The 16740-nt window shown below is 45.2% G+C and overlaps 1 protein-coding gene across 1 annotated transcript; it reads right to left on the bottom strand.

The window, feature by feature from the left end:
• Window positions 1–813: 813 nt before the first annotated feature.
• On the bottom strand, window positions 814–13134 carry Stc1 (stanniocalcin 1). Its single transcript, XM_015499469.2, has 4 exons — window positions 12756–13134; window positions 10674–10816; window positions 9767–9978; window positions 814–3955 (listed from the first exon to the last, which is right to left on the bottom strand). Exons 1-4 carry the CDS (start codon window positions 12871–12873, stop codon window positions 3685–3687), a joined length of 744 nt encoding a protein of 247 aa, XP_015354955.1. The 5' UTR covers window positions 12874–13134; the 3' UTR covers window positions 814–3684.
• Between the last annotated feature and the right edge of the window lie 3606 nt (window positions 13135–16740).

Below are 16740 nucleotides of genomic sequence, written 5' to 3'. Positions count from 1 at the left end.
GGTCTATTCTCCAATCTGTGGTGATGAGGCTGCACTGATGCCTCTGGAGCTAATTATGCATTGGGAATGCAGTAAGCCACTCAAGGATCGCCTTATGACAGCTCTACAGGGTCATTAGCACTCTTCCCATTTTACAGAGGAAGAAAGTGATGTATTTTGAGATTAAGGAATTCATCTGACATCAAGCAGTTAATAAGTGGCAGAGCCAGAATTTCAACCCCAGATGTCTGACTGCGTGGTGGCTGTGTTATGGAAACCACAGAGCTGTCTGCTTTCCCTGTCACATGGGGATTCAATTGTCTTTTCCCACTTCCTATGCTTTCTAAATAATTTAAAGTATCAAAGGTGCTGATTTTGTGCTAAGGACGCACTGGTGAACTAATATACTTCCCTGCCCCCCAGATGCTTCCAATCTAGGCAGAGGGTAAAGGGGAAGATCTTCCAGAGAGCAAGAACAGCATAAATAAGACCTGGGAGGGAGAGAGAGCACCATTCTTCCCAGCGCTGCCTGTGTGGCTGGGAAGTTGAGATCCTTGAACAGAGAAGGTGGAGCTGTGAGGCTTGATTGCTGCGTAGCTTGTAGACCATAAAGCCTCTTCCAACCACGTAAGGGGTAGGGGTTTCCTTTGTATCAAGAGGGTAAACGGGAGCCAGTGAATAGTTTTAAAGAAATTTGGAAAATGTTGATTTAAACTGCATTCATTAACCTATGGACACTCAGTGACTTTAAAGAAAACGAATCAGCCAGTGACTTCATGCTAGGAACTCTCATTCAAGAAGTTTTTAAAGAATAACAATGAAAGACGTAGGGGGGGAACCAATAAAACGTAACATTTTATTATTATTTTTATCTTAGAAGGAATTCACCAAAGGCTTCATATTATGCTATGGCATCTTTAATTATAAAAATAAGCAAATAAAATAACTTGCATCTGTCATTACCATGATATGTTTCATAACCTTTATATGCACATGGAGCTTAAAAATGTAATTTAACAATAAATAATGACATATACCAGATATGCTCACTGTTTATTCCAGTACTCAGCCAAAAACCTAAATATCATTTAAATTATAAATACATAATGCAAATATAATGGCACAAAAATGTCTAAAGTGCAACCAAATCACAATAGAGGGATCATGCAAACTGGTCTAGGTCAGCCCCCAGTCACTCTGTGTAGCGAACACAAGACGAAGCTTCGGAAGTACAGAGGCAGAGGAGGTGGGGTGCGGAGCGGGGAGCAAAAAACTAGCAACGTTGTGAGAACTGCTTCTTTCTGTATGTGTAGATATATGTATTGTGGATACATATATAAATATCAGTGTGGGGAGAAAAGGGGGTACCACAGTTTGAAGAGATCACAGGAGAAAAAAAAAAGAGAGAGACAGAGAGAGGAAAAATAATAAAGGGAAAAGAAAGAGAGAGAATCTACCGGACTGAAATAAAAGAGAATTTTGCTAGGAATCCTCATGAACTACTTGTCACTTTGGGGTCCTGGCTTAGTGGGTTTGCAAAATGGACACAACACACACACTTTATTAGCTTTTCTGGTTCTGCGAAGTCAGCCTTGCCTGGGGTGGGCGGTGGCGGGGGAGGGGGAGAATCTAACTTAGAATATGCTCTACCTGATTTCCAAGAGGCTAAGGCAGTGTCCATTTGTTTGGGGACCTGGGGATGGGACAGTTCTGAGTATAAAAATGCCCTTTACAATCTGACGTCAGCACGCTTGGAGGCTGTGTGGGGACAATGGCAGCAGCGTGGGCGCTGCTGCTGCTGCTGCTGCTGGGTCTGCTACCTTGTTCTTGGTCCTTGAGCAGCACATGACTGGTTTTAAAGGCTTTATGGTAAAGTTGTATTGCTTTTCATTTTTCTGGAGAGGTACCCTCCCTCCTCCCACCAGGGTCCCTGTCACTCGGTTTGGTCAAATCTTGAGTTTGGCCTAGTGAGAGTCAAGCACCAAGAGTTTCTACACAAGCGAGATTGGAGCGGCCCCTGCAGAACTGCCTCTCCTCCCTCTTCCTCTCTCAACATTGACCTTTGGTGGGCAGTGACGCTCATAAGGGACTGTTGGGTTCAAGGACAGTGACCCTGAGAAACTACTGTTGTTCATAGATAGGCGAATCATTTGGCTTTGGTGGTCGCCATCTTGTAAACATCACGGCAGAAACGATCAAACCACCAGCTCTATTTCCCTCTTTCTATCTATATTTTTTTCTTTTCTTTTTTTTTTTTTTCTTTTTTTAACGATCCTACAGAGATGGTTTAGCTGCCAGGACTACTTTGGCAGGCAGCGTGCTACAGGACAAAAATGTAAGAGGAGTCTATTAAGGCTGGACAGCCCAGGGTTATTTACACCCCCTCAGCCCCAAGTTCCCCGGACTAAAGACCCAAAGGCTGGTTGACTCATCCCTGATTGCTTCAGTGGGAGATCTCCCACCCCAGCATCTTTGCCAGAATGCTAGGCACTGATGAAAGGTGGGGAGTCAAGAACTGCCCCTTCCCAAGGTACAGTTGGCTTTATCACACCAAGTGGTCCAAGCCCGAAGGGATGCTCTTTTTGGTTCCTGAAATTACCAGTTGGATGTGACAGAGCTGTTTCAGGTTATATCTAAGTCAAGTGTAGCCTCTGGGTTGAGGTGGGCTGGGAGATTAACATCTGACCTGGGGTCCTTCAGATAAACCTGTTGGCTTTTCCTATCTCATATAGGCCCATCTTAAGTTTCGATGTTGAGTTAAAACTACTTCTACCCCCTTAGTTATAAAAAAGGCCACAAGGAGCATTTATGTGGATATCTGGAAGTGAGATAGTTATTCCATTCCCAGGAAAAGAAAAATAAAGCTAAGTTACAAAACTAAATCTATATGCAATAAAGTTATTATATACTGCTTTGTTTAAGCAGAGTCCTCTGGAATTTATGTACAGTACATTAGTTTTCAGCTATTTATATTCCACAGTTAGACCTTAAGATTCTCTGGTTTTAAGACAATTGTTAAAGATACTTTTAAAGCTCTGAGCAGTTACAGTACATAAAGATGTTAGCTTTTTGTTTTTCATTAGATGCAAGAAGATGCAGGCTCAAAGCCTGGTTGGAGAGCCAGGCTCAAGCAATTTGGTAAATGTATCGGAAAGGAAATTAGACATTGGAGGATCGAGACCATAAGACACTAGCTCATTAGAGATCAAGAATTCAAACATGACATTCATATTCGTCCATGGCCAGCACAGATTCATAACACGAATTCCATTTAACATCTTTATGAGCATTTAAGACATGCATTTAAATAAAGTTGTTTCGTATCAGCTAACTCTACTGGGGCAACCATTCTAAAGGGCTCCACATCTCCCAATTACAATGACGGGGCAGTTACATGAACGTTTTGTGTTGGAGTCAGTTGGAGGGGAGCTGGGAAGAGACGTGGATGGAGGAAGGTGATGGGAGAGGGTATGTTCTGCGGAGAGGCGGGATGGTGGTGTGGATTTGGTGTGTGGGGATGCTCTCATGGCAGAATGTTGGGATATTGATTACAGAAGCCTAGTTTCATGCAATTTTCTTTAAGGGGGGATAGAAAATAGGAACTACTTAAAAATAAAGTCAAACCAGGCACAGTACACTCAAAGTTGGTGTGTCAACACCCCTAAAATGATACTAGTTTGGTGAGTTGTGAACACTTCTCCCTGGTTACGCACTCTCATGGGAAGTGCGTTTGATGTGGGAGGGAGAGTCCCCCTCACCTCGGAGGTTCCTGAGGAGGACTTTCAGCTTCTGAGGCTCACTGGTGCGCCTCCTGTTGAAGTCAGCTCTGGGGTGTGTTTGGGCACAGTGGTCCGTCTGCAGGATGTGGAAGAGGCTGGCCATGTTGGGCCCAATTTTCTCCATCAGGCTATCTCTGATTGAGCTAACGGTGTCTTCGTCACATTCCAGTAGGCTTCGGACAAGTCGGTTATAATATCTGCATTGAGAAAGAGAGTGCGTGGGACAGTCATTCATGAGAGTTCAGGTGAGACCCACCCAGGTTATCATCTGGGCTCCTGCTAACATCAGTCCTGATTGGTTAAACCAGGCCAACATAAATAGTTCGTCACCCAACCTGGGTTTTTGCTTCCAAATTTATGCAGTGTCTAGTTTGACTTCATGAGCTCCATGGGTTTGCCATGCCATGTGAGAGGAATTCGTTTTTATGTTTAGAATTCAGGAGATTTAGATCACATTTTGAATAGCAGGCTGACTGTGCTCTTTGAAATTTTTAGAAACAGAATTTTAATGCTAAATGGGACCACAGAGACCATTTAGTGGTCAGTTCAACTCTTTCATTTTGTAGAGGTGAAACTAAGATGAGAGAGTCCAAGAGATTTGCCCAAGGACATAGTGAGTTAATGGCGGAACTGGGACTCAGTTAAACAAAATGAATGTAATAAGGTGAACTGAACACTCTATGCTTATATTAATAGTTATGGCAAGTGGATTTGTAGTTATTTTGATGCAATGTTCCTTTTTCTTAGTGGTGCATGTGCTCAGGCATATGTGCGTTTGAGATCATCTTCTAACTAAACTTCCTAAGGCCCCTGTAATCCTGTGTCTTATGTTTTTTTTTTTTTTTCCTATGACATCTCAGCCAGTCTTGATAAGGGCTTCTATTGACTGATCCCATTTTCAGGTTTCCTTCAAAGGTATCTTGCAGTTGGAAAAACAAACACTAAGCCATGAGGATTTTTAAGAGGAAAGATTAATGGTCCTTAAGATTCTTGCCTCTGTAATTCCATGAAACCTCTCACTGGTCTGGCTCTTGCTGACCTCTTCCTTTTTCTGATGTCCTATAGACATTTGCCCAGCCTTTGATGGTTTCATGATCAGCCCCCCCCTCCCCCCGCCCCGACCCCGGATTAGACTGAAAACATAGAAAGTGCTATTTGTGTCCTTATTCTTTGTCTACCTCAGGCCATATTGCCTGCTCACTGTAGATTTTTAAATTTATTTTGTGGTCATTGAGGAAATGGCATTTTAAAGACATAATTCCCTCCAATAAATCATGATTTCCTGAGGAATAAATGATCTGTCAGTATGGTAGATTTTATAAGAAATCTCATGTTTGGTACAAATTACCTTCATTTTGGAGCCAAATTCCCCAAATGCAGCTAAATTTTATGGCTCAGAAAGGATTAAATCGTGCAGTGTTTAGAGCATAGATATTACTTATGCTATTCTTTGGGGAGAACAGTGCAGGTGTATTCCAATTTAGGTTGGGATGTACCTGCTTCCTTCTGAGGTGACAGATGTTCAAACCCATTAGCTCTGTGTTCACTAACAGGAGACACTGCAGGATTATGTGGGGAGACCTTTCCTTGGAGGGGCATGAGATCTCTGGGGCCACAGGATCTTCCATGAAAAGAAACCTGTTTATTTTTAACTTGCCTCCCAGAGCGCAGGGTTGCACATCTTTCCAGAAGGACTTAACCCCCAGAGAGGTCCTTGGAAGGATGGACAGTAAATAGAGTGGAATGTGGGTAATGAAGCCAAGAGGTCACCATTCTGTGGGTGAGAGAACCAAGTCAAGGGTGGAAAGAAAAGTGCAGGTCGAGTTAGCAGACGCAATCCTGGCTGGACCTTCCCTCCTGGGGACAATTACATCCAGCTGTGAGCAAAGCTGGGATTCTCTGGCACAGGGGAACATTTTCCAGCACTTTGGAATTATAAAGCGCATGAGTCAAGTAGCCTTTGCTTGGATGGAGAAATGGGGAGAAAACTGGTTTTGGAAAAACTGAGAACAAACAGTTTTGTGCTGGTAGCTTCAGCGAGCTATATATACGTTGGTCTCTGGGCATCTCCTAACTCGTGGTCCTCTGGATTACTGTGTCTGTTTCAGAGGGTAATTAGGTTTGGGAGGATAAGGCCCTGGAAAGACTTTATTACTTGGAAGTTAACCCTTCCACTTCCAGAAAGAACTATTCATGCCAGATGAGCCCCCAAATGCGCTGGAAACAATGATCTTCCCTTAGAAAGAACAGAAAGCCCTTGTCTGCACCAAGAAGTCCAAAACCTTAATGGAAATGAAACTTCAATAGCTACCCTTGTTGTGTCAGGGCCACATGTTGCCCGTGGTCCCACCCAGTCTAAATACCTGCTGTCTTTCTCCGAGGTCTCCTACCTTCAGTGTTGCTCTCTCTGCTAGCCCAGGTATGACAGCCCAGTGACTGTCCACTCTGCCTCTCACCTTCCTGCTTCCCTGATGGAGTTTTGTTAGCTCAATAGGGCAGACTGGAGATCAGTGGCTGGTGGTGCCTTAATGTCAGCAGGGTTAGCCCTGTTCCTCTCCATTAAGTCTGAGATATGACATTTACTTTTTGGATGTGCTGGTCAATGAGACACCTCTTTCCCATTGGTCACTAAGTGAGACAGATTATTGAATAGGTTGTGCCACCAGCAAAAGTGGACTTCACAACGGTCACATATTTAGCGAGCACCCTCTTGCACCAAGACTTACTGTTTCCATAGCTTTTGGGAGGAAATGTCTTTTCTTTTAGGGGAGAATGTATGCAAATTTAATTGCTGACCATTCTGGTGCATATATATTCAATTATGCCTGGTTTTCTATTTTTGGATTGTGGCTATTTCTTGCAAGTTTTTCTGGCTGCCACTTTTGAAGTAGGAATCAAAATAGCTTGGCTCAAGGCCACATGAATTCTGGGCCCAACTCTTACTCACGAGCTGTGTGACCTTCAGCAGGTCACTCCTGTCTCTGAGCCTCTGATCTTTAATCAGAAAAATAAGGCAGTTAGTCTACATAATGGTCTTTAGCTCTGACATTTTGTATTTCTAGGGATTTCTTCTCAATTGATCAAAAATAGTGCAGCTCAGGGTTAAGCCCCTCCTTTTGCAGGAGGAGCTAGGAGTACTTGAGTAGATTCCTTTCTTTCTCTCCATGGCCTTTGTGGTGGGCAAAGGGGCTGTACTGCAAAGACCTAGTGAGCCAAGTGTTCTGATCTCTCAGCCTGAAAGTTCCTTTTTAAGCATGTTTCTTTCTTCCCACTTTGAAAATTCCATCCCTGACTTTTTTTTTTTTTCTCTTGGTAAAGAATACGATCAGATATTCTCCATAGCTACTGTTTCAGCCATGCCTACCCAAATACACACACACTGCCTAGGAACGTTCTGTGTGAGGGTTTATAAATAGTCCTTTGTTTCCCTTGATCAATATTATTCTTCGGTTTCCTGTTCCCTATCCATGCCCCAGAGAGTTGGACGCTTTGTCAGTTTTCCCACTCTGGATCTGGGTTGGTCTAATTGGTTCCCAAGCCCCGCGACCGCCTGATTGATTCTGCCTGCTTCTCTCATCACTGAAGGCCCAGTTTGCAGATTCAGCCAGGGGACACTTCAACTACCTTTCCTTTTCTAGGTGCCTCTCTGTCATGGAAAACTCCCTTGTTCTGACTCCTGGTCCAGTCACAGGCTTTTGGATTCTCCCAGCCTCAAATCTCATGCTAGATAAGTCACAGGAAGGTAGAATGAACCTGTAACTACTTCCTTTTGCAATTCTGTGCCAATTGGCACCAACTTAGTGTGTGTCTATGGTGGGACAGAGGCTGGGAAAGCAGGATGTTTCAGGAGGGTGAGGAGCTTAAATAGAGCAGGTCGGGCCCAGCCTGGAACCGGAAATCTCTACAGCCCCAAGGAGGAATAACAGTAGCCCACTGCAGCAAAATACTTGGAGAAAGGTAAGGCCTATCATGGAGGATGGCCTTCCAGAACTGGCCATTTGTTTTCCTTACTCCCCTTTCCTTACCCTTAATAGTGAGTCCTCTAAAATGAAAAGGGGGAATCAGAAGACTTTCTTTTTAGACCATTTTCTGAAGGTGTTGAAAGATAAGGCCCCTAATAAAAGGAAGACTGTCTGGTTAAGAGCTCTTTCCATGAGTCTCTTCTTGGTTGGGTTGGGACCTCGAGTCTAGTGTATGCACCCTCCTTCCATAGCACCTCTCCCTTCACATGGAAGATGTTGTGTCAGTTGAAATGGTGAGCTCGGATTGTCTCAAAATTGGCTCCATGATGTGTAAACTTGTGACAATGGCATTGCTACTCCCCTGCCCCCATCTACTGCATGTGTGCATAATTTGTCTCAAGCCACTGCCGGATGAAGAATTCTCCATTTCTTTTCCTTGTGGTGAAGGATGTCGCTAACAAATAGCCAGTTCTCATCCCTACCCATGCAACAGATATCTTCCTTAAAACCAAGATTGATATTAGGAGACAAGCCATTTGACCTAAGCGAGGTGGCGCACACCTGTCATCCCAGTGGCTCGGGAGGCTGAGGTAAGAGAATTGCAAGTTCAAAGCCAGCCTCAGCAAAAGCAAGGTGCTAAGCAACTCAGTGAGACCCTGTCTCTAAATAAAATACAAAATAGGGGTTGGGATGTGGCTCGGTGTCGAGTGCCCCTTGACTTCAATTCCCCATACAAGAAAAAAAAATTGAGAGGCCTGGTAGACTTGATTGTCCTGTTCTGAGACAATTGGTTAGAATCCTGGTCCTTGTTTGCTTTCAAGGACCAGACAAATGATTTCTGTAAACTAACATGTGGTTCTCAAGGGCACTGACCTGTAGCTAAGACTGAATCAGAAATTTACAGAGTTTTTATGTTAGGGACTTTAGCTTCTTCTTACGGGGGAGAACCTTCTCTGGTCTTCCACTTTCCTATGGGTACATAACTAGCTCTCTTATAAGCCCCAGAAACACTTAGCTGTTGCCATTTTCTGGAGAAGGGTGGTGGCACTTGGCTAGAAAATTAATCAGATAGGGCTGTAATAGCTCTCAGGGGACCAGAGGAACATAAGGCTGATCTTTGTGAATCTGAGCAGATTTGGCTGAAGAGTCAATGGAACTTTGGGCCTGGGATTCAAGTTTTAGGCTAAGAGCCATCACAGTAGGCTGACCCTGACTGGTCCGCATTGCCGTGTCTCCATTACCTGCCACCAATATGCCTCAGTTCTTGCTGGAAGCCTTTGCAGGCCAACCCACATGAAACCAGGAGGCCAGCCTTTTCATGTGTTAGGATTTCACCACTGGCTGGTCAAGGCAGGAGCTTGGTATAGGAAGGCATGATGCTCAGACATTCTGAGCTCAGTGGCTTTGGTCATGTGAGAGCACTAAGCTGGAGATGCACTCTGGGCAACCACTAAACTGCATCCTGGGAAACCTTGGACTAGAGGGATGGGCTAGCATAAAGCCAGCAAGGGCACTCAGGCCATTTTGCTCTTCATTGAGCAAATCTAAATGCCAGGGAAGTAAGATGGCTGGTTCTGGGTTAGCCAGTGAAATGTCTGACTGGGCTTGGGACTGATTTGAAATCCATGCGGATTTAGCACAATCTGCATTATGACATTTGACCAAAGTTTTGACACTGGCCAATTATACTGCTGCATGGTTTTGGTTCCAGCCAAATGTGATGTCTCAAAAGGTGGTTTCCAGAAACGTCACCATTTCCTTCAGGGTCATGGCAAGAAATGGACAAAGAAAATGTACCCAGGGATGCTGTAGATGAAGCTTTCTGTTATCTGCATGGGAAGACTTTTCCTATAACAGTGGGGGAAAAAACCAAGCTGCTCAAACTGTCATAACCAATCACAAACATATTTTTCCTGCAAAAGCTGGGAAGACGGTAAGCTAAAATAAGAGCGTGACTGGCAATTTAACCCTCCTTCCTAGTCTGGCTCTGCCAGCCACCCGCCCCTCCTCTCCCTCTGATTGCAAAGAAATGGACCGAGTTCATACCTGTTGGAGAAGTGATTGGGCAGCTGCACAACCTCAGTGATGGCTTCGGGGTTCCGCTTGGCGACACTGCACACATTCAGCTTGCTGTAGCACTCTTCCTGCACCTCAGCAATCATCCTCTGGAAAGTGGAGCACCTCCGAATGGCCAGGAAGACCTTGGAGGTGACCCCGTTGGCAATGCACTTTAAGCTCTCTTTGACAAATGCTTTTCCCTGTCGAGGAAGGGGGATAGAAGAAAAGGCTTAGCTTGAACTGACAGAAGAGGTCGGGGGTGCAATATGAGAATCTTCAGGGGGCCTGTTTTTTTTGCATTATATCATGACCATCTGCATATCCTTGCCATGAGGAGATTGTATGTCATAGGCAAGAATTTAAAGGAAAAAAAACAAACACCTTTTCCCTTAGATAATCTTGAAAATTGAGCTCCACAGAAAGGAAATAAGAGGAAAAACGAAAGGATCCATAATCAACCACCCTGCATCTTGACAACTGTCATTCTGTCATACTCCAGTTTTAGATATTCTTGGATGGAGACTTTGGTCATTTGGATGACAAGCCAGTAGGCCAGGTCATACAGCAAGAAGTTCTTTGTTAGAACATTTTCTTTTCCTCAGAAGAGGGAAGGCTTCTCTGCTCATCCCCCTCCTCTTATAAGCCAGCCTCTGTCAGCTCTTACTGGCACGCCCCAGGGTGGGGGTGGGAGTGTGTAAGACAGAGCCTATTTCCTGACCCAGGCTGTGACTGTGTGTGCATGTGTATGTGCACACACACACCCTGAGATGGCAATTTTGTATAGGGAGGCTGGGAAGCAGGGCTGGTTCCCTACAAGACTGGTTCCTCAGAACAATAGTGGACTACTCTGTTAAAGACAATCAGTCAGAGGGAGCAGGGGTCAAGGTCTTATTACCTGAGTGTCAAATTTAGCAGCGCTGTACAAGAAGGATTTACAGATGTCGTACATCCCATCTGTGTCACACGTGGAGTTTTCCAAGCATGCAAAAGCCCCACAGCCAACCTGCAGAGCACTGTTGAGGCAGCGAACCACTTCAGCTGGAAGAGACATCACATCCAGTCAAACAGAGGGATGCTGGGTGGGGTCCAGCCGGTGCAGGCAAAGTTCAAGGACAAGGGACCAGAAGAACATATCCCAGAACTCTGTCCTGAGGACCATTAAAGAGGCCCATTTGAAGAGGAATGGGGTAAGAAGGAGGATGGACAGGCCCTGTTGGCTTCTGAGAGCCAGAGCACTCTAGGGGAATGAGTTCTTCCTTGGAGACGTGCCCACTCCGACTCACCCCCACACACATTTTGGTAACTGAAGCAGGGTTGGGGTCCCGGCAATGCACAGTGCCTTCCAGCAACTCTGTGGGATCAAAGACCATTGCCTGGCACTTGAAGTGGCTGGTGATGGGTTTAGGAGGTGGGAGGGCCTGGCTTAAAAAAATATGCACTTTAGGGTAAAAAGCATGGGATTTTAGCCCAAATGGCAGAGAAGAATTTGCCAATAGGCCACTTGAGGGAGACCCTTATGATTTCAGGCTTTTAACTTACCATCATATTGGTGGAAAGGAATCTCATCTGTTCATGTTCATCCCAACCCCCACAGGTTAGTGCTTAGAGGTATGTATAATCTCTCATATTAAAACCTTTTTTTTTTTTTTTTTATTTGAGAAACACAGGTGTGGAATAACAAGGCCAAGGCACCCCTTGTGCAAGACTGGAAGAAAACCGCAAAGAGCTTGCATGAGGCTTTCTACATTCTGGATAAGATCTCCCATAAAAGTAATTTCTCTCCCACAGAAGGGGGGTGTTCTGGCAGGCAGCTCGGCAAGAAATGATCTGTAGCCTTCATACCGTAGGATTCTCCTCCGAGATCAAAAGCATGGTTCAGTTAGGCTTCCCCACCCCCTCCCACCACCCGCAGCCTCTGGGATGTTACAAGTCATTTCCCTAATTATATATTTCCACGGGTTCAAATTATAACTTTGCTTTAAGCAGTTTTAATATGCATTAGGGCTGCTATTGTTTTAGGCAAGCTGGAATTGTGAATCAGGCATCTCTATAGCAACTAAATACAAAAGGAAGGGAAGCAAAGCCCTCCTCTCGCTCTTCCAAGGGGAGCACGCTCTGCAGCATTTTGACACCTGCGATCCCATCTAGGCTGACAGTTGGGGGAGACAGGGCTGAAATGGAAGAGCAGAGAGTGGGGCCACAGGGGCGAAGGGGCTGAGGTCTTGATACAGGCTTCCCGACGCCCCTTTTTCTTCAGAGGCTGGGATCCTACACAATTAACTGCTCTGGGAGTCAGGATGAAAGTGAGACCTTCCCCTTGGAGAAACAGCTGCTTCATTTCACGAATATTCTCTTCGGAGGGGCTTTCTGGCCACGGGCTGCAAGGGCAACTGAATGGAGCCCAAGAGACAGCGAGCTGGCAGAGAGTGAGGGAGTGGTGTTGGGGGTGGGATACGGAGGGTTTTCTCTGAATCCGCTCTGGATTTGTCAGACTGGAGGGCTATGGATCTGAAAATCAGTCTGAAAAGCGAGCTTCTCTGGGTTCTCTGAAGAGGCAGAGAAGTCAAGTTTTGGGGGTCTCAAACGGGGAGGGGAAAGGACAGCATCAGACAAGCTGTGTCTCACCTTAAGACCAGCTTCTGGAAAGTGTAGAGAGTGCTCTGAGGCATGCCAACATTCAAGCCTTTCCCCCGCCCCCTCCCCCCAAGAGGGTACGTGCCAGATTTCAGGCAATCAGGCTAGGCTTATGCAATGAAATACCCTCAGCAGAGCGCCCAGTTCCTTCGTTAGTTGCATGCAATTTATTAAACAAAGGAGCTTCACTTCCTAAGGCTATTGGATTACACTGGCAGTTTATTGCCATGGGGCATGAAGCACATTTATTATCAAGATCAGCCACTACAGACACAGTTGCAAAAGTGAGAGGCAAATGAGGACAGCTCTTTGGGGGAGAAGCCGGTCCCGGGTTTGCGCTTACCTGAGTTCTGAGCTGCCACCCGGGATTTCCTGGGGCTCACAGAGTCATTCTGCTCCGCCTCATGGCTTGCAGCAGCACTGATCACCAGCACCAGAAGCACTGCTGAGTTTTGGAGCATTCTCTGAGAAGTTTCCGCTAAGTTGTTAGGTTTTTTTTTTTTTTTCCTCCCCCCCTTTCCTCTCTCCCTCTCCCGGCTTGAGTGAAGATGTGGATCTGGATATACTGAAAGCTTAGGTGAGGATTTGATGAGGATTTTTTTTTTTTTGTTGCTGCTGATGCTGCTCCTGCGGACCCTGCTGCCAACACGGTCTCCGCTGCTGCTGCTGCTGCTGCTGCCTGCTGCAGTTGCTGCTTCTTGCACCTCTGGCTTTTGCAAACTGGGGGCCCAAGAGCTGCACCCAGGGATTTTATAGCCGTTCTTATCGGTCCTCAGGATCAGGGACCAATCATATGCCTCAACTGGTCAACTCAGCCAATAGGAGGGCACGCTTATTCAGCTGGAGCTTTTTGACTTCTTAGAAATATTTTCCAGCAAATTAAAAGTACCTGCTGCCAATGTTTTATATGTGTGTGTGGCTGTGTGTGCAGAGATGTGTGAAAAAGCTATTTTCACAGATTAAGGAATGACTTTATTTTGATTGAACTAAAGGAAAATCTGTCCAAGTGGTTTTTGAAAGGTATTCATCTTTTTTTTTAAAAAAGGAGTTATTGAGGGCCATGGGAGCTAGGGTATGGTGGGAAGGTGTAGCTCTTTGGATTACAACTTAATCTAAATAGAGCTCCTTTGCTCTAACTTTAACAGGATGTTCTGTTTTGTAAGCTGTGTACAAAACAGTGTCTCCACATCTCTGCATGTTTGTGTTCCCACATACTATGCATCTGTGATGCGTTTCTGTGACCTGCAAGCATCCTTTATTCGGATTCACATCCGTGAGCCATCCAGGCAGGATTTGTGAGTGGAAGAGTCTTGGTGGATTGAGATAAGACAGCTCTGAGCTGCAGCCCCAGCTCCTCGATTGATTAACTCTATGACCTTGACCCAGTCCTTTCCCCTTGCTCCTCCTCTGTTTTAAAACCTATAAAATGCTGGAGTTGAAGTCTGGCTGTCCTTACACCTCCAAAGAGATGTGATTCTACAGTAACACAAATTAAAAGACTCCACCTTTTCAGTCACTAGCTGAATTGCGAACTCCCAGGGTGTTAGTGACCAGAGGCACGCCTGCACACCTCCCACAGCACACTAGACAGAGACCTCATGAATGCCTGGAAATTAATAAGCTGTGGATTCAAGCCCAGGAACTCCACAATCACGTTTGAAACCATAAGCTGGTCAAAGCAAGATGAAACCTGCTGGGTAAACCAGTTCATTTCTTGGGGGGTGGGGAGGAGGCAGGGGGCGGGACTGGGAAGAAGAGGTAGGGAAAGACCAGATTGTGGAGGAGAGAAGACTGATAAACTCCAGACTTAATGGGAAAATTACAGTGGCATCACCAATCAAGCCTGCTATAGAAGCTTTCATTTTCTTATAAGTAGGTAACAGCAAGGCTTGTCTGTAACTTGTGAAGGAGGTTACCAACCTTTGAGAGGACTTCTTAGGGTAGGAAGGTGGTCATTAAGGGCTGTGGTGAAGTGAAGGGATTAAACAATAAAACCTTTAAGGATTTTCAGGAGGGCCATTGGTGATTTGTACAGACTTAGGTAGGATGATCTTACAAAGAAATAGAGCCAGTGGCTTCACTTTAAATCCCCACATCTTCACATGGAAGTTAAAGAGACCACCAGCTCTACAATCACAAACCAACCAAGAATGAGCTCTGTACACAGGGGGAGTGGGTTTGCTGGGTGACTTCCAGGCCACACTTGGTGAAAATGGGTTGTTGGAAAGTGGAGATGCTTGTACATTTCAGTTTATATCAATTGACAGTGTTGGTATTGCTCAAATACCTTTCAGGCTGAGTGCTGGGGGAGAGGGGAATAAAAGAGGTCCAGAAGAAGGCGGATGAAGGATTCTTGACCTTGAGGTGCCTGTAGGCAGGTTGGGAAGATGCCCAGCCTCCCTGACACCTAGAGATTCAAGATTCAAGATTCAGGGCCTTGCCTGGCAAAACATGTGCACTGAGAGTTCAAGCTAGAGATGTAGGGAAGGCTTTGTGGGGGAAGGAGGTGAGCTTCTGTGATTGCTTTTTAAGAATTTATGATATTTCACTTTTTAAATAAAATTCTTGTTTGCGCAAGCTGGAAGTTTTTTTTTTTTTAATTGCTTTAGGCAGGACAGTATGTATGTGTGGCAATGCCAAGATTACTCAGTGCAATAGGTCACCCAGCTCACAAGAAGACAGGTGCATATTCTTTCCAAGGGTCCTGACTTCTGTCCATCGGTATTCTTCACCACCTTGGCCACTGACACTGTTAAAGGCACTGATGTTTGCTCCTCTTGATGGACTTTCCCTGGTTGGCCCACTGGCTTGCCAAGGTGATGGTGAACCTCCCATCCTCCTCCTTCTTTTCCCTACTCTCCAATGCTCTCACCAGAATGCAATGTCCTACAAGTATGAGGATGTGTTCTGTATTTTTTCTGATGCTGATTTATTGTTCCTCCTTGTTTTTCTTGCTTACCATCACATGCCTGGAGATTTGTTACTCTGTGTGCCAAGCCTTTCGCAATGGCAGGTAAGCTGTCATTTGAAGAAATACAATGATGGCCAGCCACATGGGTTTGAATATAACTAGAGTGCATGTCAACATGTTGGAGGATGTTAAAACACTTGAGGGTGACAATATGTTTGAGAAGATCAAGGGAGGGGGTTGAAGTCTAAGTGGTAATGCCCGACCTAAGTTCTTTTCCCAGAAGTCCACAATTGGAGGCTATCTGATAACTGTGCTTCTGTCTTGGACTTTATATGGCAATCATTAAAGTCTTAGGAGCTCTCGTGGGAATGACTAGCTCCTCTGTAACTTCTCTTGCAGATCTGAGAGAATATGCAGGAGTTTGAATGTCAGATTTCAGTCTGAATTTCTCTTGCAAGCAGTAGTGAGTCCCAAGGGCTCTTGAATGGGAATTGTTTTAAATAATGTGTTGAAATTAGCATTTGATGGTTTGGACAAAGAAAGGAATGGAAGCTTTCCCACTAGTTAGTAATATGGGTTTGTGTTGATTGATGAGGTTACAATGGTGGTTGTAGGTAAGGAAGGAGGAAAATATGAAAAAAGTTTTAAATAAAATCGACATTATCAGTTAACCTAAGCAATTCCTAAAAAAAGAATCTTTTCTCCTGATTTAATGATAAAGGAGATGATATACATCAGACTTTTCCCTCCCCATTTTTTGGTTGCCCTTAACTTGCAGGGACTACCTGGTATCCCAGTGGAGCAGGTACTCTCTGGTGTTCTGCTCAGGTTATAAAATTACCTATCAAAAGGAACTGACTGTACTTTGGGTGAGTGAGGAGCCTTCCCAAGCCAGGCCTCACGACTGAAGGTGCGCCCGGGGTGCAGTGGGTGGCAGGGGAGCTAGGTACCCTGTGCCATTGCATCTGAGCAGAGTAAGTGCTAAGTGTGAACGTGGAGCTGCCAGTACCTCGGGCTGGGTGACGATGCCCTGGCTGTGCCCGTGCAAGGCTGCCAGGAGTTCAGTGAGAAGATTAAGCCAAAAATCTCCAGGGCTTTGTTGGATTTGGCTAGCTTAACACGAAGCAGTGAATAGCTCTTTACCTTTTTGGTGAGAGGAGCCCAACAGCTTGGTTTCTTGGTAAATGTTCTTTTTGTTAGTGGAGAGCAAGACTCAGCAAGGTGGTCTGACATAGTGACCGGGCTTGGGCCATTCTTCTTTGGCAATTCTGGGCCTGTGTGTTTTCTGTTGATGGTTGGACTGTGATTTTCTAAACTCAAGACAAATGTGGGGGTTGGCAGCGGGGGGGTGGGGGGATGAACTGAAAGCTTTTTAAAATTTCTATTTTTCTGTGAAGACACCAGGTTTTCTGTATAG

Source organism: Marmota marmota, unplaced genomic scaffold (genome assembly GCF_001458135.2).
Source record: "Marmota marmota marmota unplaced genomic scaffold, marMar, whole genome shotgun sequence".
NCBI lineage: Eukaryota > Metazoa > Chordata > Mammalia > Rodentia > Sciuridae > Marmota > Marmota marmota.
This window is presented reverse-complemented; position numbering and strand designations above follow the sequence as displayed.